Here is a 26,301-nt window from a genome sequence, read left to right on the forward strand (position 1 = left end):
TAATGCCGGAGTGACATGATTTTCGCATTGGAATTGGATCCTTTACTCGGTAGTCGCCAATACTGCTAAATTGCTAATGGGGACTATTGAGTAAGGGACTTACCGTGCATCTGGTTGATTATGGAGCTCAAATGGGCCGAGTAGGTGAGCAGATGGTGACCGAGAATAAATTTTTTTTTTCCTTCTTATTTCCTTTCGAGTACAACGTAGTACGTACTATAGGTAGTATAAATCAGATAAGGAGTGGGTGAGATCGGTAAATCAGCAGAGCTTGGACCAATAGAAGCTTGATTTATCGGCTTCTAGAAGTTTAGAACCGTTCGACGGACCGGAGCAGCCCCGGGAAGCGAACCCGAGGAAGCAGGGGTCTCAATTTTCTCACTTTCCTTTTCAGGGCCAAACCCCGACGTTCTACCAATAGCCTTCCCAATAAACCGGATCAACACGCCCCAGACAAAAATTCCTCCCTCACCTTTTTTACCTTTAGGTTAGTCTATGTACAAACCATGTCGACCACGCCAACCGTCGCAAAACCCTTGCCCACATACCCAGACAGATCCAGCTATTGACCCCGAATTGTCTCTTATTTTTCTGCTTAGCTGCTTATTAGCTACTATGTATGCGCTGACATATTATTACATACATACATCATCATGTTAGGAGCCGCTGCAACGTATCAGTCGGGGTTGTTGGCACACTCCGGTTCCCGTTAGAAGCCGAATCGCTTCTGATCCCGTACGCATATACGTAATCTTATGATTGTCAAATTTCTAGTATTGCGCCGGGTCCGATCTACCTCGGCAGTCACCTGCGAGGAGAGTCTTGCCCAGTTTGCTAGTTTAACTGCTGACAGCCAGATCCAGCACATAACCATTCAATCTTGACTCGGCTTCGTCTGCCCAGACATTTTATGATTCATAGCGCGTATCCATACGGGGAACAGTTGACAGGACAGTCGAGTTAGCTGCGCTGCGCCGTCTTAATACATGCACGAGGGAAATCCTTCATGCCGACCACGTTTTGTGGCGCTCTACGGCGTATCGTATTGGACTCGTCTCATTCATCCAAATAGCGACGGATTTTGCGATATTAGAACGGGATTGTTTCCGCTTCGCATATACTAGCATACTATATACCTACCTAATGTATATATGTCTGGGTATGTATGTGTATACACATAACGCCATCTTATGTATAAGACAGGCTCAGCAACCAGCAATAACCAGCAACCAAGCAACCAAGCATTTAAGCAACAGGAGACGAGAAGGCGGGCGCCCGCGGGGTTAACTCGTCGGTGTCTATTTTTAGCTTCTGCGAAGTATGGAACATAATATATTATAAGACGGGTATTATGGTGAATGGTAACGGTTTTTGGCTCTAATCTACCCACAGCGCAACCGCAACCGGGTAGATACAGCAAATCCTACCGAATGACAAGGTAGGGTTTTTTTAAAATAAAGTGTCCGATAGGAGTCTAGAGTAATCCACAAGTCGACAAGTAATCCAATCTTTGCGGTGGGCTCCGGATCTTTATTTTCTTACGACATCCAGATCCGCAAGGTCAGCAATACATACCGAACGCTACATACATACATACATACCTTATACATACCTACCTACCTACATACCCTATCTAGGTACTCACACGACCAAGCCTCACGAGATCTCGTTGTGTCGCGCAGCCGCATAGGATCATGTGTTGAGATCAGGGCTGATCCAACGAAAAGATGCAACGAAAAGAGTCAACATGCGATGTAGGAGATCCAACACCGCCTTTCTTTTTCTTTTTTTTCTTTACTACCCTGTAGGATTTAGGAGGATTGTGCGATTGTGCGGCACAAGAGCCATTGTCTGCATCTTCGGGCCGGCCCCATTGATCTACAGGCTAGACTAACCTCGGATGTTGTGCATACGCAGCTTATGAAGAACGACTGCTCCGTGTTTTATGCTCCCGTGTTATCATATTAGTATTCCTTATGATGGTTGCATAACCTGTCTGGACCCTTCTTAATTTTAATAACATATCCGAACTCGACAACGCTAAAAACCCATATACCGGATACACTTCTGGGCTTTAATTTAACAAAGTTGCCTTTACCTAGACGAATGCCGGCTGCCCTGAAGCATGCAATCAATATCGAGGTAACTATCCAAAGCCTCCACCGCGCATGAAAGGCCTCACCTATGTGGGTACATACATATCGGTACTTTACGCTCCCATTTTATCACAATTCGGTTCGTTGCCCCTCGACGCCGGTAATATATTGTGGGAAATAGGCTGTTATCCTAAGCTGCTTATGGCATAAACCATAGCGGAGGTAACCTGGTCAATACAGAAGCTGAATGTTCTTTTCTTGCTCTTATTAGCGTCCGTATCAACTTGAACGCCCATTATGTACAATTCAGTATAATTCAACATGGCATGATACTTATCTTCATCATCTACACTAGAAGAATAAGATGGAATAGATTTAGGTATCTCAAGAAGTTGCCGAGATCTTGAGTAAAGGGGTACGCTTCATGAAGCAATCCCCGGAGTAGGGGAGTACCTAGGGGGGAGCTGCAGGAGCAATACCGATGCAATTTCATCTTGCAGCCGAGTCCAGAACAAGCGGCCGAGGCTTGGGGGTTCAAGGGGCGCCCCACGATTTTAAAAAAGTAACTCGCATGACGAGCAGAGACGTCCCTGCAGATATGAGGGTCTAAAGAGGGACAAGTCTCCCGCAACTAATTAGTCAACCAGCTCGGCATTCGTTAAATAATATCGTGTCGATATCGTATTCGTACAGTACAGGCGATTAAGAGCGATTAATGCCGTGTGGCTCTCGGAGAGGGGGAGTAGTGCCGGCCGGGTTTCGGGACTCAACCATGCAAGAGATTATTACCTATTATTATTATTTGAGACAACGAGGACCCCGGCATAATAAACTAGTAATAAGACCCGGGTTGGGGCGATCAGCACGTGCGAAGATCTCGTCAACGGTTCTTACTCCCATAGGGTAAGCCATTAAGCCATAGGGTAAGCCACAAGGAAGATGGATCGAGACACCATTCGTCGGTCGTCGTATGCGTCTTTTCAGCTTCTCTGCAATGAATGAGACTAACCTGCCAATGACGCCCGCCTCACTCCTCGGCGTTGCACCTGTGGCGTCATTAAGCAGTAGTGATCAACACTCTCAATGCACTCGCTAGGAAGGTCGAAATTTCGCGCCCCTGATGGACCGGCACTCGGTCTGGGGCATCATCGTGGACGTTTATTAATCCGTCTTATTTATCTCCCGGTGGTTGTCACGTTCCCCTGATGCCGCAATACTACCACATACATAAGTGTATGTGCGTATGTATGTATGTGTGTATGTGTGTATTCATCATGTACATGACAGAATCGAGACGAGGTTCCAAAAGTGACGTGTCGTGCCCGCACATAATGAAACCCGTTAAGCGATCTAGTTAGTGAGATCTTAGCGACCGAGCGAAAGGACGAAATCGTTTCCTGGTTCGGTAGGTATGATGAGAGAAGGATAAAATGAAATAAAATATAAAATAATAGGGGCCTTTTGCCGGTCTAGACTAGTATGTAGTCGACTGGGCGTTATAGCTCCGCCTATTATATGCATACGAACCCTAGGTTATATGTATACGCGTATGTATTTGTAGTGCAGACACGGTAGTAGACATATATGTAGGTACCTATATAATATGTATAATATGTATACGAATCCCGTAGCCGGCATGGCATGTAGGATATACAAAGCGGAAATATCTTAGAAAGCTTCGCGAAGCCAAAGCCAAAAGCCAAAAGCATGGCATGGCAAGGTAAGGCATGGCATGGCATGGTATGGCAGGTTGCCAAAAGCGTCGCTAGGCCGAAAATAATGAAATCTGAACCGAATCGTGGGTATCTTTGGTCGTGCCATTCGGCGAAACGAGGCGAGATACCCGGCTGCAAGGTCATAGCATTGGGTGGATGGGGTTGTGTGTGGATGGATGGGTGGGAAGGGTAGGTTGACCCTTGGGCCCCATGTTATGTGCCGCAAACCAGGATGACAAAAGTCCCATTCGTACATAGAGTAGCATTGCCGAAGACGAACCTCCGTGCCATTGCGGAAGAAGAACAGACATGTCACATTTCTATATACTGTATCGTATATGTATAGTACATATATACATACATATATTCATACATACATTCATACGCACTACGACAAACTAGACTGACTACCTATCTATATACATAGACGACGCGATTACCTCATGGAGATTGTAATTATATTAGTATAGTCCGTAGATGGTGGAACATACATACATGGTGTATATGTATGTAATGTAGCACTACACTATGTATTATACATTAGGTATGTATGTATGTATGTACGTTACCCTCAGCCTTCTTTTCGCCCTCTTACACAACGACGTACAAACCTGTCAGTCAGTAAGTCAGTCAGCTTATGTATCAATATTATTATGCACAATAAGCTGCCATACAATACAATAGCCATACAATATCTCCGTAAAGTGGATATCTACCTACGTATTATCTACATATCTGATGACCTTCCCCCCAAAAAAATCAACGACAGGTTCACAAGTGAGGTGAGGCTTGAGGTTTTACATAGGTCTACATAAGGAGGGAGTCCCCTTTCAGCTAAGCCAGGCGACGGCGCCCCGTGATAGGAAGGATGAGAAAGGAATGGATTACGCGCTGTACGTTTCCGTCACGTTTCTTCTCCCCTCCCCTCCCCCCTCGTGGCGCGCATGGAGACCGGGAATATCGGCAATTGATCAGCATCCCCCCGTCCCGCCTGTGCTTCGAGTCGCTACATACATAGGTGATAGCCGTAGGCGATACGCCGTATGTCAGGCATATACGTAATGCTATCCCGCCAGGCGAGAATCTTGCCTACATGTGTATACCTAGTGTTCTAGAAACTAGTACGGAATAGTATTTCGCTTCACCGTATACGAATACCTATTAGGTATTATATATTTGAGGCACGCTACGACAATCTCATATTAAGTGTATGTTTCTCAAAACTCCGGGGTCAAGGTGAGCAATAAAGTATGTATGACCATAATTTGACTTACCTTCACACTGCGGCGGCGGCAAGTAAACAAGTTTGTCCACCTATGTATATAACCTAACGCAGTGTTACATGCTAGGTATGCTGTAGTAGTAGTATATATATACCTTGTATGTATGTATGTATGTAGTAGTATACTATTCTTAGAAAAAAAAAACCTACGCCCAAAAGAGATATTCTCAAAAGTACACTACCTAGCCTAGCATAGGGGTATGTAGGTAGTTACCTCATTCTAATAATAAATACCACATTGCACATCTACCGCCGTACGTAAGAACCTAGCGGGATCGTAGATGGATTTTACTCTGGCACGCTGATTTCCCGCATCAGGGAAGAAAGCCATAACAAGCAAGCAATCTGGATGGAAGGATTGAAATTGTTCCGGAACATGGAACATGCAAGCAAAATACCTACCTGCCTACATACTTACATACATACGTGCGTGACGCGAACCAACTTAAACCATGGTCCCGTCACCTTCGGTACTCTACTTACTCTAATTGTGCACGACTCAACTTCCTACCTAAGCCAAGCCAAGACTGCCTACTTACTTGCGGCTGCTGGCAGAGTCGATATTACCCCCTGTCTGCTATGTATAAATCGACGATGGAGTATAGTATGTATGTATATATGTATGTAGAGGATAGGGGCATAGCACCGGCACATAGTTATGATCCACATAGACGACGATCCGTCAGCCACCCGGATTGTTTTGCTATGTAATTGCTTGTTTCGTTTCGCTACCTCGATCCATATTGCGATCCCTAGCGTCCAACATTTCCTCGTGTTCGACGCCGTCGCCTCATGGCCAGTTCTAAGCGAGCCGATGCCAAGTTTCTGATGCGATACCCGCTGAGATGGGACCCATGGCGAAGCCCACAGGAGCAAAGTAGATACCATTGCTCTGCGTCTCGAGTCTAATAGCAAGTTTCATTTTGATGCCATCATGCATTGCTAAATCATCGTGTTGAGCTAACATGTATCCGGGCAGCGAGCGTCCTGAACAAGATTTATGCTAGATAGGTAAACAAACACTTTTTCTGTGACTCGTCTATCCCACCCATCTCCGAGCGCTCCTAAATAACCTTACCCATGGTCCAAATTCTCCCCACTGCTCGAGAAGGTTTAGTGGCGCGTACGATGCGGTATCCGCTACCAGCGTCCGCTCGGGATGAGGCATCATGGCTAAGACTCGACCGTTCTCGCTTGTTACACCGGCAATACCGCCAGGGCTACCGTTAGGATTGAGAGGGTACTTTTCTGTGGCATTCAGGTGATTGTCGACGTATCGAATCGGAATCATTCCTCCCGCATTAAGAGCATGTAATGAGCTAGGTGAAGAAAAGGAAGCCCTTCCTTCACCGTGTGAGACGACGATTGGCAATGCCGAACCATTCATGCCATGGAGGAACACCGAAGGGCTCTTCTGGTTATCTTCGATTTTAACCATACCGAAACGCCCTTCGAACTGTTGGCTCGTGTTCTCTTCGAATATCGGCCAATGTTCCGTGCCGGGAATGAGCTCTTTTATTCGCGACAGCATCTGACAGCCGTTACAGACTCCAAGAGCAAACGTGTCTGGTCTTTTGAAGAACTCTTCAAACTCCCTTCGGGAGTTGTCGTGCATCAGTATGGATTTAGCCCAGCCTTGTCCAGCACCAAGTACATCGCCATAGGAGAAGCCTCCACAGGCAGCCAATCCAACGAAATCAGCCAACGAGCGACCGGAAATGATATCCGTCATCATGACATCGATCGGGTCAAATCCTGCTGCCTTAAATGCGAATGCCATTTCGGCATGTCCGTTGACGCCTTGTTCCCTCAGAATAGCTACTCGAGGATTCTTGCCGAAGAACCCTGTTATAGAGGCTGTGAGTGGTAAGATCGTATCAGTGGGATCAAACGTGAGTTTGTAGGAGATACCCGGGTCGGTCTGGTCTTGAATAATAGAATATTCGGACTCGGCGCAGGCAGGGTTGTCTCGAAGCTTCTGCATCTCGTATGAAGTTTTCGCCCACCACTGCTGTATCTCCTTTCTATCAAGGCTGACGAAAGGTGTTGATCCGTACCGAATTGTCAACGCTTGCTTTGACTTGGGCTGTACGCTACCAAACTTCCTAATCAAGCCCGGAGGTGGTCCACAAGTTGCGAAGCATCTCTTGAAGTTTGTCTCATCCGATGCTCGCACTTGGAACACGGCGCCTAATTCTTCATTGAATAGTGCGTCGACCATGTCCTCGATCGAGCCAGAATTAGAAATTCCGTCCATCATAAGGTCAGCTCCACATCGTCCAGCGAACATCATTTCAGCTACCGTAGTAATTAAACCGCCATCGGATCTGTCGTGATATGCAAGAACAACTCCACTCTGGTGCAATTGAGATATCGCATCGAAGTAATCCGTGATTAAATCCACGTCTCGTACGTCTGGCGCCTCATGTCCCACGTAACCGAATGATTGAGCAAGGGCGGATCCTCCCATAGCTTTCCTTCCATTCGCAAGGTCGACGAACATCAGGACTGTCTCCCCTACTTCTTCAACCCGTCGAAGTTGCGGAGTCCAGGTCCTTCTAATATCTTCGACGATCGTAAATGCCGAGATGACGACTGACACAGGAGCAGTTACGCTCTTAGTCTTTTCGGATTCGCGGTCCTTCCAAGTAGCCTTCATGGAAGTCGAATCTTTGCCTACAGGTATACTGATTCCTAATCTATTAATCGTTAATAAATTTTCCTAATAAGGAAGAACTTCGACATCGCGAAGACTATGGGGAAAAGGGGTGGAATATGTAGAACGCAATTTGACACATACCGAGGACACATATCAAGCCCAATAGCTTCAACTGCTTCGTAAAGAGCTGCTCCTTCTCCCGGGTGGTTTACGGCTGCCATCCAATTGGCAGAGAGCTTGACTCGTCGCAGGTCGCCCATGATATCGGCAGCGGCCAGGTTCATCAAGCTCTCGGCCACCGCCATGCGAGCAGACGCAGCAGGAGATATCAATGCAAGGGTTGGCTTCTCACCCATAGCCATTGCTTCGCCATGCCTTGTCTTCATTCCTAAGTTAAATGATGTGGCCGTGACTGCGACGTCGGCTACAGGCGTCTGCCATGGTCCTACCATTTGATCCCGTGCAGTAAGGCCTCCAACAGTCCGATCTCCAATTGTGATCAGGAAAGACTTCGATCCTACGGCTGGCATCCAAAAGACTCTCTGTAGAGCATTTCTCAGCAGTTCAGCATCGGTCGATCTGGCTCCAAACGCAGCCTTTAAGCTAGCGATTGGTTCGAATTTCGGTAGAGTTGGTTTCTGGGAATTGACTATGCGCTGTAATCGGCGACCTGGGGGGAATAGGGTTGACATCGGAAGATTGATAGGTCGTGACGCTACGTTATCTTTCGCATTTCTGTCCGTTAGGATAAGCTTAGGCACGCCGTCTTCATCTTCAGACACTACGGTGCCGACGTCCGAAAAGCCGCAACGTTCACGCCCTGGGTTACTAGTTAATATCAATTGTATATATTAGGAATTGCCGAGACTTACTGCAGATGCTTACGAATCGACTCATCCCTTCATTGTTGACTAACATAACGTAACGTTCTTGGGCTTCATTGCACCCTATAATCATAATGGTTAGCAATCCATCCAGTTCAGCAACCCTAAATCCAAAATAATCAAGTGGCAACCTCGTTGAGTTCGGCTAGAAAGCATAGTGATAGGCGGGACGGGGGGAAACGAAAAAGTCCGTAAAATCTTACATATTTGAAGGGGACTCAAGCTACGGTCTGCGCTTTCGACTTGACGGAGTTCGAACTTGCCCCCGAAACCGGCGTCTTTAACTAACTCCGGAAGAGCGTTGGATAATCCTCCAGCGCCAACATCGTGTATCATTGCCTAGAAGCCTGTTAGTAGGTGATAAAATAGTATATATCGAGCTATGAACATGACGCCGATCATAATAATCCGTGATCTAATCAGATTAAAAGTTCAGGAAAAAACTTACAATGGGATTCGTATCTCCTAGGCTGACACATGCATCGATAACCATCTGAGCTCGACGTTGCATCTCAGGGTTACCCCTCTGTACGCTATTGAAATCGAGGTCCGCAGTCCCTTCCCCAGAAGCGTTACTAGACGCAGCACCGCCTCCGAGTCCGATTAACATGGCGGGACCACCAAGCACGATAACATGAGCTCCCTCGTGCACATCAGTCGGGTTCTTGAGTGCGTGCCCAGGCCTGACCCGGCCAAGTCCACCAGCAATCATAATAGGCTTATGATAACCTCGCCACTCTGTCGCCTCTGAGGCGTCCGAATCACTCTTATTGGTACCGTCTGTTAAGAGTGTACGGAAGCAACCGGCAAGAGCAGGGCGGCCGAACTCGTTGTTGAAACGAGCTGCGCCAATGGGCGCCTCAAGCATGATATCCAGACTACTAGCATAATGTGCTGGACGGCCAATGTCAGTCTCCCAGGCATGATGACCTGGAATGAAAAGGTCAGAGACCCAGAATCCACTAAGACCAGCTTTGGTGGATGAGCCTCTGCCAACAGCAGCCTCATCGCCTGAAGGGGGATAAGTTAGTAATATATCTTAATATCCTTTTACAGCAAATTGATAGCATATTGCGAAGTTTGGGTTTGAAATTGGGAGATGGCAATTGGGTAAACTATAGATTGACTTACGGATCTCTCCACCCGATCCGGTGGCGGCTCCTGGGAAAGCTGATGGTGACCAGAAGTTAGCACTTACTACGTTTACTTAAATGCAAACCATGATACAGCTAGATACTTACGAGAAATGGCGGTAGGATGATTATGGGTTTCGACTTTGGCTAGCACATGTACGACTTCTCTATTGAGTTTCCATGACCCGGTTGCATAATCAGGTGCCCAATAGCTTCCCATCTCGCCCTGCATGACGGCAGCATTGTCACTGTAGGCTGAGACAGTGTAGTCGGGTGTCTTCTTGTGCGTATTTCGGATCATGTCGAACAGACTCGAATCCTTAGTTATACCATCTATAGTCCAGTTCGCATTAAACTGCCTACGGTTCATTATTAGTTGTATTCGCTAATGCGAATTTCTAGCTAAGGGTAGGCTAATAGCAAAGGAAGACTATCGTGAAGGTAGGCATGGAATGAAAGCAACATTCTTATGTTGAGGAAGAGAAGATAGGTAGGTAATAGTACTATGCATGCTTTAAGCTTATGGTTACTTACTTATGGCGACAATGTTCGGAGTTTACTTGAGCAAACATGAAGAGCTCAATATCATTCGGGGGTCGTCCAAGCTGAGTGAACTCTTGGACTAGGTATTCCATTTCGGATTGATCGAGGGCCAGGCCATGTTCGGCATTGTAAGCCTTCAACATATCAAGAGGACTTTGACTCCCGGAAAATATATCAACAACTTCCAGGGGCAAGGGCTCCCGCTCTATGAACATTGAGTCAAGATCTGGCTCGCTTGTGGATATGGTTTCCGTCATTCGGTCGAACAGTAAATCCTTGAATGGAATTTCATCGCTATTCAAGGGCTGCTCGAATTCTAGAGTGACGGATCGCGCCCGTTCAACTCGATGAACCTGGTCTGCGAGACCGCAGACTTCGCAAACCTTGGTAGCCTTGGAGCTCCATGGAGAAATGTTCCTGGGTGCTATATAATAAGTGTGCGTGTAGCCGATATGTGTTAGAGGCGGCTGACTAGCATCGCTAGGCAATGGGAGTAACTGTTGGAGTTTGGGTCCAACAACGTTCTTATCACCTTTGATATGCGCGTAATAAATCCAGGAGCCTAGGATGTTGGTGATGTTGATAGATGCAGTCTGGTTGATGCGATCTTTTAACTTGTTGGCTTCGGAGGACGTGAAGCAAGACTCTCCAGTAAGGATGATATATTCCATCTTGCTCGATAGCGACCAGAAGGTCCGAGTATATTTGAGATTAGAGGCTCTAATGCAACCAGAAGCACCTCTCAATTACTTTTGAAGACTCATTGAATAGCTTGAAAGAAAATGTTCACAGCTATGTGGGGTTCATAATTAGTTTTCTTTGGAGGGGTAGATGAAGACCCTGCATGTACGGTTAATGCTAAGTGCTAAGCTGGCTAAGCTGTCCAATCATCAATGAAGTACAAACCTAATTCTGTCTCGAATCAAGCTTGCGATAAGATGATAAGCATCAGCGGATGTGACATTCAACCGCCCCGATCTTAAAAATGGTAAAGACTGGAAGTACCCAGATATGTGCTACGTCAATCTTAGGTAAAATTCAGGGGTTATTTAGACTTACCCTTCAGAGTATGTTTATTAGACGTTATTCAAAAATTATGACCAGCTGTTTGAAAAGCTCCACAACATAAGTCGCGATTTACTCTAGGTATTATCGTGTACATTAGCTTCATTCCACCGAAGATAACTAATATTCTTCAGATGAAAAGTCGAATTCTGACCCACGCCGAATATTCCTCGACTCAATCCCTCCTTGCCATGCAATTTTAGTATTCGCCAATGTATTGCACGAAGAGTTCTATATAGGATTAGGACAACCGCGCGATCTCCCGCTCTGTCCGGTGCTACTCGATAAAGCATCAAAAATGTACTTCCTCACGACGTTGGCTGCTTATGCCGCCCCAGCGTTCCTGATATTGTCACCTATTTTGTCATATTCCGATCAGGCGATCTCTATGCATAGGAATAGATCAAGTGCGGGCTTCTCACTGGATATTCCTTTGATCATGCTTGTCGCATCAATATTCAGGTTTGCTTAGCCTCTCCGATCTTATATATAGAATTTTGTCATACTAACAACATTATCATTAGGGTCTTCTACTATCCGGGTGCGAGATTCGATGTAGCGTTGCTGATCCAGTCGTTCTGCAACATCTTCATCCAAGTTATACTGCTAAAGATTGCTCTCGATCACCGTCCGCCGCCATCGTCAAAAGGAGGTGACGCCGCCCTTCCTTTTGCAGGCGCACAGGATGGATTCGGGGGATTTCAGCGACCTTACAATTTTTGGCAATGGCGGTCACCAAAACCGTAGGTTTTACCCCTCGAGATCTGGTCTTGGCGCTTCTGCTAATCCTAGACGCTAGCTATTGGCAATTTCTACTGTCGTTGTTTATCAGCTTGACTGTACTCGAGCTGTTATTAGCACCATTCAATTCGATATATTCTGGATATTCGGATTTAATAGGGTATATTGGCTTGTCAGTTGAGGCGACGCTGCCAATCCCGCAGCTCGTTGCCAACGCACGTTCGCGATCTTGCAAAGGCTTTCGGGTTTCGGTATTAGCAAGTTGGTTGGTTGGAGATGCTATGAAGATGTTTTGGTTCTTTACGTCTACTACTTCAATTCCAGTGGCATTTAAGCTCTGTGGAATCTTCCAGGCTGTCTGCGACTCCCTCATCGGCGTACAGTACTTGATGTATGGTGACCAGCAACCTACGATAAAACCGCAGCAGGGGTGGACATATTCCGGTGTAAAGCCGCATCTACATGTAACTGGGAGAGAAACACCAACAGGGAGGAGGACACCCCTTGGGGAGAAGACTATATGAATAATGACTGTAATACCTACTATTAAAACCGGTGCGGCCTAGCACTGTGACTATATATATGGCATATGACTGTAGTTATAGTAATAAGTGTGGGTAGTACGATCGGGTCTTCAAGTTAAAAACATGGAACTTCACTATAAGGCTGCTAGATTTTCCTTTTTAAAAAAGGTGATGAAGTTTGCATATACGAATTGGGGTATATGAATGTATTTCTATAATTGTAGGTAACTTGTAGTGTACATTTACCCTGTAGGTATGTAATAAAAAGCAAAACGACATCCTGCTACATAGTAAAAACCTGTCGCTATGCTTGCTTATCTAATATCATAATACGCGCTATGATACGCGAGTGGCTGATATGATACATCAACTAATTATTCTTCAGACAAGGGTGAGGAAGTCGTGAATTAGTGCTAAATGAGTACATTCAACACCTGACTTTCCCCGCGAATAATCAGCCACAAAATCATTAATCTATAGCTAAAATAGTACCTGTCAGATCGGGGGGGATTCTAAATTTTATCTGTACTAATCTTGCCAACTCCAAAGTGATATGTTATCTCATTTGGACGTGGGGGATTCTAAGGAAGTAGTTACGGCTTAACTAATACGAACGTTAGGTGCATTCAACTTTCTCGAGTAGAACGCGCTTAACAAATCTTCTCATTTTAATTTAGTACTTAACCACCATCTCATTCATACATTAAGAAACTCCTCTCTATACATATATTAGCGCCTATCTCTCCTACTTTGCGACTTCATATCATATTCCAAATATCTTCTAGCCATAGTCGATTTATCACCATCTTCGGCCCCTTTAACCTAAGGTAACGCCAAGTACTACGACGTGGTAAGTCCATAACCCCCTGACATCTATACCTACTCTAGGTCCATCTTCAAGCCTCAGATTGAATTATTATCATGCTTTAAAGTGAGATCTCAATTATTTGGAAATCTCGAGTCGTTCTGGGTTAGTTATCGGGCTAAAAACCTAACCTAGTGTTGTAAGTTGGATTTATTTATTTCAGTTCCTTATCCAATTATCAATATTAAGAACTATATGGCATTTATGGCATTGCCTTCAAACCCCATTCTTCGAATCATATTGAAACTAGATGTCGCAAGAATAGTCAAAAATCTCCTGTCATAATGCCCTTTTCGATAAATACGTTAAGTCCCTTGCAACATTTTCCCTCAAGTAGCAGCATCTCATTCCCTTCCATAAATTTCCCAAGTAAGAGGCTATAGAACTCAGACCAATCGATCTGCATAAATATCAAGTTTCAAGTTCATATCTCAAAATCTCTATTAGTCACTTACTTACAGTAGAAGCAGTCAGCAAGCCGTGCTAGAATTTGAAAGTTGGCGTTCAATCATCGTTTACCTAAGGTGATTGGTATATTGCCATTGCCTCTAATTGATCCTGTGATTGTACTATACGTACGATCTGATTCCTCAAGACGCTCTTGGGCAACAACATAAATCGAAACAGCATTGAAGGAGCGCTGTCTATTTGACGATTGCCTGCAACTGCATAGCAAACTGGTAGGCAGCCTCCTCCCCTTAGCACACATTCCGGTCTTTACAACACTTGATTCAATATTTGACAAACTATTTCACCTCGTACACCACTCTGGTCTATCATCATAGCCATTCTTACCATCTGCTATATCTAGCCCTAGTATATCAACAGAACCGTACATCCTAGGATCCAACTTCTCAGACCTTGCATTAGGTTACCCCGATAATCTCAACACCTACAGGTAGTATTCACCAAGGTCTTAATCTTGTAAGTCATTTCTATTCTTAGGTCTAAAGCTACATATCCTATTCCCACCGTTTCTTTACCGTACGTACGTACCTACTGGAGTACCTAGGCAATCTACCTCCACTGCTAGGATCACCAATGCCTCTTTCCGTAACATATAACATCCTTCTATCCTCCACATCTTCTTTGACTCAACTTCGTTCACCTAGCAGCTTCCCTTTTACTATCTATCCTGCATCACCCAAACATCGCAACACCCCTTCCCTCTCCTTCTAAACATTTGTCCGTTTCTTCACAGATTCCCTAGGTGTCTTGTTGACTCACCCCGATACAATATCTAAACATTGTTACCTTCCCTTAGTTCGCGCCGATACGCAATTCTTTAACCTCGCGATTGTCTCGTCGTCAGTCATCTCTAATATCACTGTACAGTGACGCCTTTACAACGCCCACGATGGCTCCTCGAAACCGAGTGAATTTTAAGAACTATGAGAGTAGCACTCGTCTGCTAGCTGCTGTGGTCGCATCCCTTGAGGGCAAGGCCAAACTCGACTACGATGGTACGTATATCCTATTTTTATAATCCTCTGCTTGGATTATTCTATATTATTTTCTTTGAATGCTCTCTTGATGTGTATGTCCTATGTCCTATTAGAGGGCCAGCAGGGTCAGTGTAATCAGAATGTATACAAGTCGGATCGCACTGCCTTGGAAGAGAAGCGTTGAGACAGTCATACTTCCATAGTGTCTGCCTGTATTAGATAGACCTACTGTTTCCACCACGAGCTGATGTGACAGCAGTGATTGCGATACTAGTGGGCGGAGGCTCCACGGAATCCGCTGTGGAACACCGCATGCGTCCGATTAAGCAGCTGGGCAAGTTGCAAGTCGACTGGTTTATGAATAAAAGAAAGGACCCGGGCGAGTTGCCTGCCGAGGGTGGAGGTATACTCTATACCCCTCTCGCATCACCGAATCTCTTATTCTTATTTCCCTTATCCCCTTTTCCATGGCTATTTCCTATGACTTATTACAATGGAAGAAGCAGCTAATACTCTCTTACAGAAATCCAGAAGCTCTTCGGCGAGTCTACTGTCGCTGGCATACAGTGGCAGATGCGTGATGTGAAAGCTCTGGGTCGCGCACAGCGACAAGCCGTCGAGGAAGGTCAAAATCCCTGGGATGTCAAGCTCGACGCTCCTACACGCGCCAAGGCTTCCGTCGCGTCAACACCTACGAGCAGGGGCGGCCGCACCCCTTCCACCGCGGCCTCTTCGAAGCGCAAACGCGGCCCTAAGAAAGTGACCATGTCCGAGGATGATGCTAGCCTTGACAGCACTGGGACCGACTACGAGGCAAAGGATGTCCGCTCAGATGACGACGATATCGTTCAGATCACGCCTACACCTAAACGCCGCAACACCCAAGGTCCCAATAGCACTAACGCGAACAACACTGCCACACCTGTGCCCACTAAGAACAACAACAGCGGTGGCAGCGGTGGCAAAGATGTCACACGTTCCCTCTTCGGTAACGGTGCCAAGTCAGCGCGCGCCAACAACAACGATGACCAGGTCCAGTTCGTCGATCTGAGCGAGGACACACCCCCGCCCCCACCCAGAACGGATACGCGTGCAACTCAAGTGAAGGCTGACCCAGATTCACACCTGGTATCAGAGGAGAATAGTCCTATTAGACAGGGCCACGACGACCCTTTTATTGGTAGCAGCGGCATATTTGACGATGACGAGCTTGCGGATGGAGAGGTCTAATATTACCGATCTCGTAATCCAGGCTACGACAAGTGCGAACGTAGATATCGCACGTGTTTCCATCATCCTCTCTTCTTTCGGTATCCTCTATGATGAGCAACAGGCTCTATGGCGTTCGGTTTATTCTCCATTTTCTTCTATTAATTCGACGTCCTTGCGAACGGGTGATTAACGCATGGTTTCACGTCGACAAATAATCTCCTTTCAGTACAGTTCGTACAATATCGTCGTCTCTTCATTTCTACTGCGTTTCGTTATCAGTACTAGGATCGGCAAAAGGGGGGGAAACAAAGAGAAAGAAAAGCAATAGATGGATAGTTTGTGGTTTTACCGACAGGGGTCGAAATATCTATCATACGTTCTCTCATCTGATGGGAGAGATATGAGTTGGTAACAACTTAACCTAGGGGTTTATGGGCATGAGGACATCTGGACAGATCAGGGGGGCAAAACCAAGACAACTATGCCGTCACTCCTTTATCTTTACCGACATTTCGACATATCTACTGGTATGCATTTGCGATAGTTTTCATTTCATCTCGCTCTTTAGCTCTGATTTACAGGCTAGCTCTCATACAACATGAGAAGCTGCTTTTCTCGCTTTGCGATGAATTTTAAGAATTGATCTGCGAATGAATTAGATAGAAATCAGCAACTTCATATACCTATCTAGGTAGGTAGACTAGCTGCTTTTATGAATGACATCTCGCATGCTTTCTTTTATTTAACTTAGTCAAGAAGTAACCTCCATAACGCGTCCTTGTCCACGAAATCATGATGAATGATATTGACCAGCCACGAGTCTGCCTTGGCTTTCTCGAGCAACTTTTCGGTTTCCGACCCTTTTCCGTAGATCTGCGCCCACTCGCCAAATATGCCAAACGCCTCCTCACTCCATGCCCTGAAGCTGACTTCCTCTATAATAGTCGGTGTGATGATCTCCTTACCCGGAAACACGCCCCATGTCACCGCGTTCGTGCTTGATTCTTTAACTTCGCCCGCCAGACCTCCTGTCAAGTCGGACGATACGAAGTCTCCCGCGGCGTTTGCCCCGTAGAAACATATCGTATCCTGCACCTCGGAGCTCTGGAGTTTTTCAAGTAGGACCTTCCAGTCGGAGGACGGGATGAAGAATTCGACGAAGGCTTTCTGGAACACGAAGCCTTGCTGCGGACCCCAGCCGAAGACGGGATCGGACGAGCGTAGGCCGTTGACGGCGGGTTGCGAAGCAACAGTCCACCAGCCTTTCCTGTTAAGTTGGATAAGCTGCTGGGTAATCATCCCAGTCTCTTCGTTGAACTCCTCCTCGCTCCACGGAATAGCCGAAAGCTCCTTTTTCAGATGCCGGACCATTATGTCGTTGATATCCTCCCGCTTGGTCGGGTACCCCCAGAGACTAACGGCTTGTGCGTGGGAGACGTGCAGACTAGGCCCATATCCGTCTATTTCGCCGTATGCGGGAGACCGAGCGTCACCCCATCGGCCGTTAGGGAAGTCATCCCACGTTGCTTCTCGGCCGAGGACACCTTCGCCTTCAGAAATCGCCAAGGTGTTAGCTCGGCTGTTGATGGGATCAGCCGGTATACTAGCTTCTGCTGAGGTAGCTTCGTATTCGGGGTGCGAGACTGGTCGCCCGGAGATGATGACCCGGTTACGAGTTTCCGAACTAACGTTCGATTGCCTTCGACTTCGGGAGTTCTCTCGTGCTTGAGGGATGATTTCGTGGTCTAGAGATCCGTTGACTTGCAGCGCCGGGATCTTAGACGTGATATCTTCGATTGCCTCTTCATCGGTAAGAGTGCTGAAAGGTATAAGATCTGATCTTTCGATGATGAAAGATACGGCCTTTTCGAGATTTAAGGTATAAAAGTGAAACCCTCTAGGCCCGGGTGTTCTTCTTGTGATCTCCTTGACCTTTTCGACGATCTCGCATAAGATATCTACACCAACGCTCTTGACTTTCTCATCGTCCATCTTCACAGCATCTAGTCGAGACATTATTGTGTCCGGTATCTGAGCATGACTGAGCTTCGTTGTTCGCTTGATCATCTGGTAGCTCTGAATGGGCATCAGTCCGGGAATAATGGGAATCGTCTTGAATGCGCCGCTGGGGTGGTTCCTGAGGGTCTGCTCAAAATTGTCATAAGCTTCTGTATCGAAGAATAATTGCGTCATGAGGAAGTCAGCTCCCGCGAGGGTTTTGTCGACTAGATAAGGAAGGTCATGTTCTAAGTTCTGGCCCATGGGATGGCTCTCATCGGCATGGCCTTCGGGGTATGCAGCGACGCCGATACAGAAATAATCTCCATGAGTCTTTCTTATATACCGCACCAAATCAATGGCCCATTCAAAGGTCTCATCTATAGCATCCTCGGGAGACTCGTTCGGATCTTGATATTCCGCGGCTCTTGGAGGGTCGCCCCTCAAGGCAAGGATGTTCCTAATACCCAATACCTTCGCATCTTCTAACGCCCCATCAATAAGTTTCCGACTCATGTTCGTACATGTCAAGTGTAGACATGTCGTCAGGTTCAGCTCCCTCTGACATATCTCGGCCAACTCGAGTGACTTCGTAGCAGTGGATCCCCCGGCACCCCATGTTACATTTACAAAGAGAGGTCGCAGCGCTCGTGCCATTCGATCAAGACGGTCGCGTAAGTTGGAGAATCCCATAGCAGTTTTGGGAGGGAAGAACTCGAGCGAGAAGTAATTGGAATCGGCCGGTAAAGCGGCTATCTTGTCTGTGATTTTCTCCATATCGAATAGCTTTGCTCAGCACGGATTGTTGCAAACAACGAGGAGTTTCTAAATCTAGGATATAACTAGAAGTATATCTAAGTTAGACTATCGCTCAACGCTGAGGGCAAGTCGAGAGAATATGTAGAGTAATTGGCCTAGTAGAGGCCGGATCGGCACGAAGGAAGTCCAGTCGATATGTAGCTACGGACGGTAACACTATAGGTAGTAAGAACTGCGCCAATAAAATATTAGGACATGTAATTAGTATCTTAGTCCAAAGTATTGCAATAGACGTGTAAATGGGTCGTACTACAGTGTCTGACTTCTCATCAACAGTAGATACCTTAGAGGTAGGTATGTTCGCTTTTGCAGCTTGTCTCTCTTGTCTTTTGTCTTTTGTCTTTTGTGGAAATTTTACTATGTAAAAGGTTCCGGTCGGCGAGGTCTGACATCGGTGTGGGGTACCTGCATGGAACCCCGCATTACGGGACATGGAACTCACGTACCCAAGGCATGGGAATGGTCGTACCAAGACTTTCGTTTCTTACATAATAAAATACAGGTACCTAGGTACCTAAGGTATCCAAAGATAGGAAGGTACGAATACTTGAGATGGTAAACGGAGCGTCGGGTTGCACTTCCATGTTCAGATTGTCTGGACCCCTGAATCATTTCTCGGAATTATTCCCAAAACTTACTAGGCTATCTGCATCCTTATTGAATTTCTAATCCAAATTCTAATTCACCAAATCGTAAGGCGCCTGCAATGCTCATGCAATCCCAACGCACAATGACACCTACTTGAGATAAGAACCATATCTCTAATCCTTACATTTACGCCCTACATTATCTACATGTATGTATGTAGGCATCCGTATTAATATTCTTCTTGTCTTACTCCATCTTCGGAATTATACATATTTCATCTTAAATAGCATAACTACACAATCATAATATTAGCTTCACAATGGAGGCGTCCAATCATACCATTGTCGGCACGGAACCGCCGTTACCGAAAGACATGTCTCACCACTATTCGGATGTAACGAAGGCTCGAGCCCCAAGTAGGATGAAGGAATTCTACAAGTACTTCCAAATACCAAACATCGGCCAACTCGCAGGTGGTACGAAACGCCTATCGTCGTCCTACCTTATCAATATTCGTGCCCGTCTTTGAGGCTAACATTAAACTTAAAAATAGGTCTCCCTAATGCCCAACTCTTTCCCTTCGACACTTTAGAAGCCCAGACCGCAAAACCGGATCGATGGACCCCGACGCCTAACTATCCGGATCCCGATGGCACGCTATCTTCCCAACTAGCCGCGACATCTATCTCAAAACGGACCGTAGCCTCACATGTCGTCGTACCTCACGATGCCCCAGCCGCGGACCCGAGGAAAAAGATAGATCTTGCTTCTGCCTTACAATATGGCCAGGCTGATGGATACCCGCCGCTACTTTCCTTCGTTCGTGAATTCACGCGGGATTACCTACATCCAAATGTGCCTTACAGGGGCGGACCGGAGGTTATCTTCACAGTCGGTTCAACAGACGGCATGTCCAAGACATTGGAAGTATTCAGCAACGTTTGGGTAGAAGGAAGGAATGACATTCGGGAGCGACCAGGCTTGCTGTGCGAAATTTTTATGTACGCCAATGTGCTCACTCAGGCGCAACCCCGAGGTATCCAAGCTGTACCTATTGAAATGGATGATGGGGGTATGTTGCCGTACGGCCCTGGAAGCTTGGAAGATGCCCTTGCAAACTGGGATCACAGCAAGGGGAAACGTCCGCACTTGCTATACACCGTAACGTGAGTTTTCCACTGCCTAATTATTTATTTATGAGACCTAGGGTCCATGAATACAAAGTTCCATAACATAGACCTACTCTGGGAAGTGCGCGGCTTACTAAACATAATTCTGCAGAATGGGTCACAACCCAACAAGTGGCGTCTTGTCTCTCGAGAGGAGGAGGGAATTGTACTCGATCTGCAGTAAATACGACGTCATCATCATTGAGGATGATCCTTATTGGTACCTCCAGTACCCTTCGGCAGCGGTTGAGGAGGCAAAAGCGAGAGGTTTACCCATCCCCGAAACAAAAGTAGCGAATACTCTTGAAAGGAAATCTGGGTATGAATACCTGGATTCTCTTGCGCCATCATTCCTGAGTATCGATATAGACGGACGGGTTGTGAGATTAGACACTTTCTCCAAGACCGTAGCTCCTGGCTGCCGGATGGGATGGATTACCTCGAGCCCGACGATTTGTGAGCGTGTTCTCCGTGTCAGCGAGACAGGCACACAGCAGCCCTCCGGTTTCGTCCAAGTCGTAGTCGCCGAGACTATCATGGGGCCGCAACCCGAGGCATCAGCTGCATTTGCAGCCCGATCTGCGAAGGATCGGGCCACTTTTAGCGGCTGGAAAATGGATGGCTGGGTGCGATGGCTCGCCGGCCTGCGGGGCCAGTACGAGAGGCGCATGAATCGAATGTCTAAGATCCTCGAAGAGAACGCATACCAACTAAAACAGTCGACACCTATGCGCGAGTCTGATTCCGACTGGGGCGTCATCACCAAGACTCAGCTCTACGACTTCCAATGGCCTCGTGGCGGCATGTTCCTGTGGCTGCGCATGCGCTTCGAGACGCACCCGCTATGGAAAGCCGCCGGGTCCCGCGGCAATATTATCAACGGAGTCGCACTATCCACCGCGCTCATGATCTTCCTCACGCGCAAGCCGTTCCGAGTCCTAGTCAGCCCAGGGCTAATGTTCAGCGCGACCGACAAAATCCGCAACGAGCGCGGCTGGGCGTATTACAGACTGTGCTTCGCGGCCGAGACAGAGGAGAACATCGACAAGTGCTCCCTACGCTTCGGCCAGGGCGTCCAAAGGTTCTGGCGCATTAAAAATGTAAAAGAGCTCGAGGCCATACTTGACGATGCTAATGCGGCGCAAACGCAAGATGAGGATGAGGCGGGTCTAGTAAATTTGGGGAGTTGGATGGGATGTTAGAGTTTTGCACGGATATATAACGGAGATGTAGACGAGTTGGGAGGGCAGACTTACAAGACATGTCACGTGTACGACATAAGTGAGCAGCATTGCAAAATATAGCTGCTCACAAAGTCAAATTATGGATATATTAGGTAGGTATCATTCGGGTATATATTTACTTTGGAGGTGGAGTATATTTCAACTTAGAACGAATATAACGAATAAATTGCCTCGCCCATTGTCTCATGGGTATTAAGTTCTGACGATATAAATGGGACTAGGTAAATGGGTGGTCTTACGTATACGCTGACACGTTATAAGTGTTTTACGAAGTTGTAAGGTTATATCCGACGGTAATTGAAACGGGACAAAACAGGTACAGCAAGACCGAAGCTTAGCAAAAAAAATAACAGACATAATTACGACACACGAACTCGTAGAGTGTAAAGAACAAGCTTGATAGATTACCCTTGAGGGGCTTGCTATGATGCATAGACGATCACCAACGAGGTGGGAAGTGGCGATCATAATAAGAATGTCATTGATTGATTCATCAGTTCCTATGATCCAGTACGCCGTGACTATTGCAACCGATTTACCGTTTCCCATCCCCTAGACTACGCTGCTCACCAAGCGAGTCTAATCTAATCCTCACGGAGGACTTCCAGGAAAGTCTTGGGGGGCTTAGGGGGCTTGCCAGCCTCCGCCTTCTGCTGACCAACCTTGTCCTTGACGAAAGTAGCGTGGTAAGGGTTGAAACGTAACAGGACTTGCTTGTTGCGTAGGGGGTTCTTCTGCACAGCAGCGCGCTTGGTCAAGGGACCGCCCTTGGGAGCGTTGAGGACGCTCTGGATTTCGGAGCTGTTGATCAGACGGCTTAGATCAGACTGGGAAACCAGGTTGGAAGGTAGAAGGAAGTCCTTCTTTAGCTCTGAAGGCTTGGTGGTGGTGCCGTAGATCTTGTCGAGGGCCTTGAAAGCGGCCGAGGTCCAGACGATGAATCGTCCGAGGTGACCACCAGGGGCGAGCTGGAGGAGGTTCAGGGCGTAGACAGAGCTGGTCTCGACACCGGGAAGGTTGCGGGTACCAGTGACAAGCTCCTTGCCATCAACCTCGGGATCGTAGATGACCAAAGGTCCACGTCGCTGGCGGTGGCGGCGGCCTCTTAGCTTACCCTTACCAGCACGCAGCTTCTTCGTCTTCTTAGCCTTCTCAATGTCGGCAGCGGCACCAACAGCGTTTAAGATGGCGAGGGCACCGGCAGTCTTGGCAGCAGCACCACCCTCGAAAGCGGCCGAGTCGATTACGAGAGGAACTTCCGGGACGGAAGAGATCTGGTGACCGCGGGCGAGCAGTAGAGGGGCGACAGCGGAAGCGGCAAGAGCAGAGGCAGTAGCGAATCGCCTGTTTGAGAAATTAGTTTATATAGTTAGAGGTTAGTCAAATTATATCACTCACTTCTGGCCCTGGTTGACCTTGATGTGCCACTTGCGCCAGATCTTGGTAGGGGCGAACATGCGACCGGAACGACACATGTTACCGAAGGCAGCCTGACCGGCACGGTGGGTACCACCACCAGAGACACGGGGAATACGGGCAACAGCACGACCTGAAGAAGACTGTTAGTAATTGCAAAAATGGCTATATCTAGATATGGTTCCAGTGCGGAGAATCATCCCACGGCAGACATTTTCACCCTCATATTCCTCACACCCAGATAAAATATGAAAATTACTGACCAGTTCCCCAAGATTCGGCAGAGGTTTGGTGACCAGCCTTCTCGCTTACTGAATAAGGCTGTCGCTTGTTCTTGGCCATTCCAGTGTGGACTTGCTGGACGATATCAGGTCGGATCGGGGAGGAAAACACGGTAGGAATGGTATGGGTAGCTCCCGAGGGAGAACCATCCTTGCCGATGATGGTGACAGTCGGTCGAGAGGCCATCGTAAAGGTCGTAATGCTAAAAGGATGTGGATTAGTCAATTGCGAACATGAAAGTCGAATTATGATCGACTAGAATAGATAATTGAAGTGGAATAAAGAGAGTCTGGCTTCGGCGAACTTACCTCGACGCTGGGTGTTGATAGTCTCAAGTTGCGATTTGGTGATGTTGAACTGCGAAAAATCAAAAAGCCCACCACAGAATTATTTTTCTTGTGGGTTTGCGTGAGGGCTAAGCGAATTTTCGGAAGATAGCTCCACTCTTTTACACACTAGATCCTGTAGATGCATTATGCATCTAAATGATTATATAAACCCACAATCCACTCTGCTACCTGCATAACATATCATATAAATCTAAACTCTTATTACGGATTGTTCTATTATTATTTTTATATTCTTATGTCTATATATTAAGATTAATATACATGTAGCATTTAAGTTAATATATTAATAACTACACTTTTAATAACCCTAATATGACCTGTATATCATATCAAGTGCTTAAAATATTTAAATAAGCATTTTATCAATAGCTTCAAAAGTTACCCCTCCAATATACTTTAACTAAGCGGTGATAAACCGCTCATTTACAAATGCCAATCAAATCTTCAAGGATATTATCAAGACAAGATCAATGACGTCCAAAAAGAATTTTAAATAAAAAATCTCGGTCTGGATAAATGCAAAAATGTACTCCGAATCGGGGAATCGAACCCCGGGCTTGACGGTTACTTGATTGTTACATCTTGAGAGCGTCAAATGTTAGCCACTACACCAATTCGGATATATGCTGTATTTTAAAGGTTAATACTTTCATCTATATTTCGCTCCTTCAGCTGGCGGTAAAATCACGGTTCGCGGCTCTTACACAGTCGTTGTTAGATAAAATTTACGTCATTAGTCGGTACCTAAATGTGGAACTGTTCCTGTAGGTATTACAGAATGCATTATTGATTCTCGGGTCTTGTGGCTTTGGAGGCCCTACTCAATTAGCGTACATTATAGCCTCTAATTCACGATGCCTATAATCTATTGAGTCTCATACTCCGTATATCTTGTCTTGCGTCTCCTTCTTGCCTTGCCTTGCTATCGCTCGAAGAAGGGTCCGCTGGCCTAGGATATGTATCTATCCAGCGCCGTTGTACTTAACGCGTACTCATCTTGTACAACCTGAACGTATTTCTAGCCGTCGTCTCTCAACGCGGAACTACGATTCCAATACAGCAACCTCATTTCCTGATCTACACGCGGGAATCGATATCAAATCCGACATCGAAACGGTGGTGAAGCTACCATGTAGACTGGTCTTGTATTACGAAATGCGTTGTTGATCTCAAGGACTATGGTGACTACATCTGTTTATATATATAGGGGTATATATCTCTGGAGCCTTGTTCCTGCCCTTAATGCCTGGTAAATGATTTATGTCCGTTCGCAATTGCCCGCTATTGTAACTTAATATGATGACGTGGATCAAGTTTTAGCTATAATATAGTATATTTACAGGTCGCAATTTAACATATCATCGGTTGATATAGTAGTACTAGTTATTAATTGAGTTAGAAAAAGACCTGTTACGATCCCCATAGTTTAAGTATCGGGAAGTCAATTAGGTAAGATTATGCAACTGTCCCTGGTTGAAACATGAGCGTGGCTTAATTCTACAATAACTATTATATACATCTGCCTTGCCTATGTGTATATTGCAAGTGAAATCAAGCATGATTCTGCGACAGGAATAAAGGCCGATGCAGTAGTAGCAGCAAACTTAAGTCCACGTGGGGCACCGTTACAATCCGATTTCCCTTATCTAACATAGACTGCAAAAGCCTAAGCAAACCGCATCTATCATATCACATATCACAAATATTTCTTATAAGTATTATCCGGCTTTACAATTGCTTCGATAACATTCGCCAGCCTGAGTTGTTTGCTTTGGTGAGATGGCGGACGCTAAGATGGGAGAGGAAGTTACAAATTTAAATAGTGCCGAGTTAAAGACGCTGATTGCATGTATATATGTACCCAAGTACTATTGTAGGAAGTCTAGATCTTTTCTACAGGAAATTCAAGGTCAAGGGACCCATTAACTTAGCCTTCCCGAGCCGCTGCTGATCCTCGTCGCAAGCCATTAATTTTTTAAATAGACCCGCCTTATGCACATCCTTCCATTTGGATACCTACCTACCTAAATATCGGATCGAAAAAGAATCATAGCATTTCTTATTTCCTTCTACATTCAATAGCGCTTAAAGCTGGAAGTATTATTCGCTTATCTGAAGCCTTTAATTTTGTCTGTGTCCGCATATTCCACCGGTGAATTTTCAAGTCCGGTCATTAGCGATTACAACATATGATTTCTTTTTAGAACTATTCAGCCATTGAACCGTCGAAGCACTTACGACTCCACTTATCCTAACCTGGTGTGAGAGCTT

The 26,301-nt window shown here is 46.2% G+C and overlaps 6 protein-coding genes across 6 annotated transcripts; 3 read left to right on the forward strand and 3 right to left on the reverse strand.

Annotated features, from left to right (window-relative positions):
- Positions 1-6,132: 6,132 nt before the first annotated feature.
- GL218_02268 (Phosphoribosylformylglycinamidine synthase) lies at positions 6,133-10,983 on the reverse strand (the record flags this gene model as incomplete). The annotated part of the gene is made up of 8 exons (XM_033578771.1): positions 6,133-7,792; positions 7,894-8,572; positions 8,625-8,699; positions 8,840-8,975; positions 9,085-9,647; positions 9,768-9,806; positions 9,878-10,128; positions 10,304-10,983. 8 exons carry the CDS (start codon positions 10,981-10,983, stop codon positions 6,133-6,135), a joined length of 4,083 nt encoding a protein of 1,360 aa, XP_033438390.1.
- A 692-nt stretch (positions 10,984-11,675) lies between these two features.
- On the forward strand, positions 11,676-12,642 carry GL218_02269 (PQ-loop repeat-containing protein 1; the record flags this gene model as incomplete). Its single annotated transcript, XM_033578772.1, has 3 exons — positions 11,676-11,839; positions 11,902-12,120; positions 12,177-12,642. 3 exons carry the CDS (start codon positions 11,676-11,678, stop codon positions 12,640-12,642), a joined length of 849 nt encoding a protein of 282 aa, XP_033438391.1.
- Positions 12,643-14,864: 2,222 nt separating this feature from the next.
- Positions 14,865-16,182, forward strand: GL218_02270 (uncharacterized protein; the record flags this gene model as incomplete). Its single annotated transcript, XM_033578773.1, has 3 exons — positions 14,865-14,970; positions 15,227-15,355; positions 15,476-16,182. The coding sequence occupies 3 exons, from the start codon at positions 14,865-14,867 to the stop codon at positions 16,180-16,182; spliced, it is 942 nt and encodes a 313-aa protein (XP_033439352.1).
- Positions 16,183-16,911: 729 nt separating this feature from the next.
- Positions 16,912-18,939, reverse strand: GL218_02271 (Methylenetetrahydrofolate reductase 2; the record flags this gene model as incomplete). Its single annotated transcript, XM_033578774.1, has 1 exon — positions 16,912-18,939. One exon carries the CDS (start codon positions 18,937-18,939, stop codon positions 16,912-16,914), a length of 2,028 nt encoding a protein of 675 aa, XP_033439351.1.
- A 949-nt stretch (positions 18,940-19,888) lies between these two features.
- Positions 19,889-21,940, forward strand: GL218_02272 (Aromatic amino acid aminotransferase C56E4.03; the record flags this gene model as incomplete). Its single annotated transcript, XM_033578775.1, has 3 exons — positions 19,889-20,045; positions 20,123-20,735; positions 20,851-21,940. 3 exons carry the CDS (start codon positions 19,889-19,891, stop codon positions 21,938-21,940), a joined length of 1,860 nt encoding a protein of 619 aa, XP_033439354.1.
- Positions 21,941-22,566: 626 nt separating this feature from the next.
- On the reverse strand, positions 22,567-23,866 carry GL218_02273 (60S ribosomal protein L4-A; the record flags this gene model as incomplete). Its single annotated transcript, XM_033578776.1, has 3 exons — positions 22,567-23,326; positions 23,381-23,531; positions 23,662-23,866. 3 exons carry the CDS (start codon positions 23,864-23,866, stop codon positions 22,567-22,569), a joined length of 1,116 nt encoding a protein of 371 aa, XP_033439353.1.
- Positions 23,867-26,301: the final 2,435 nt, after the last annotated feature.

This window comes from Daldinia childiae, assembly GCF_008694065.1.
Source record: "Daldinia childiae strain JS-1345 chromosome Unknown Scaffold2, whole genome shotgun sequence".
Classification (NCBI taxonomy): Eukaryota; Fungi; Ascomycota; class Sordariomycetes; order Xylariales; family Hypoxylaceae; genus Daldinia; species Daldinia childiae.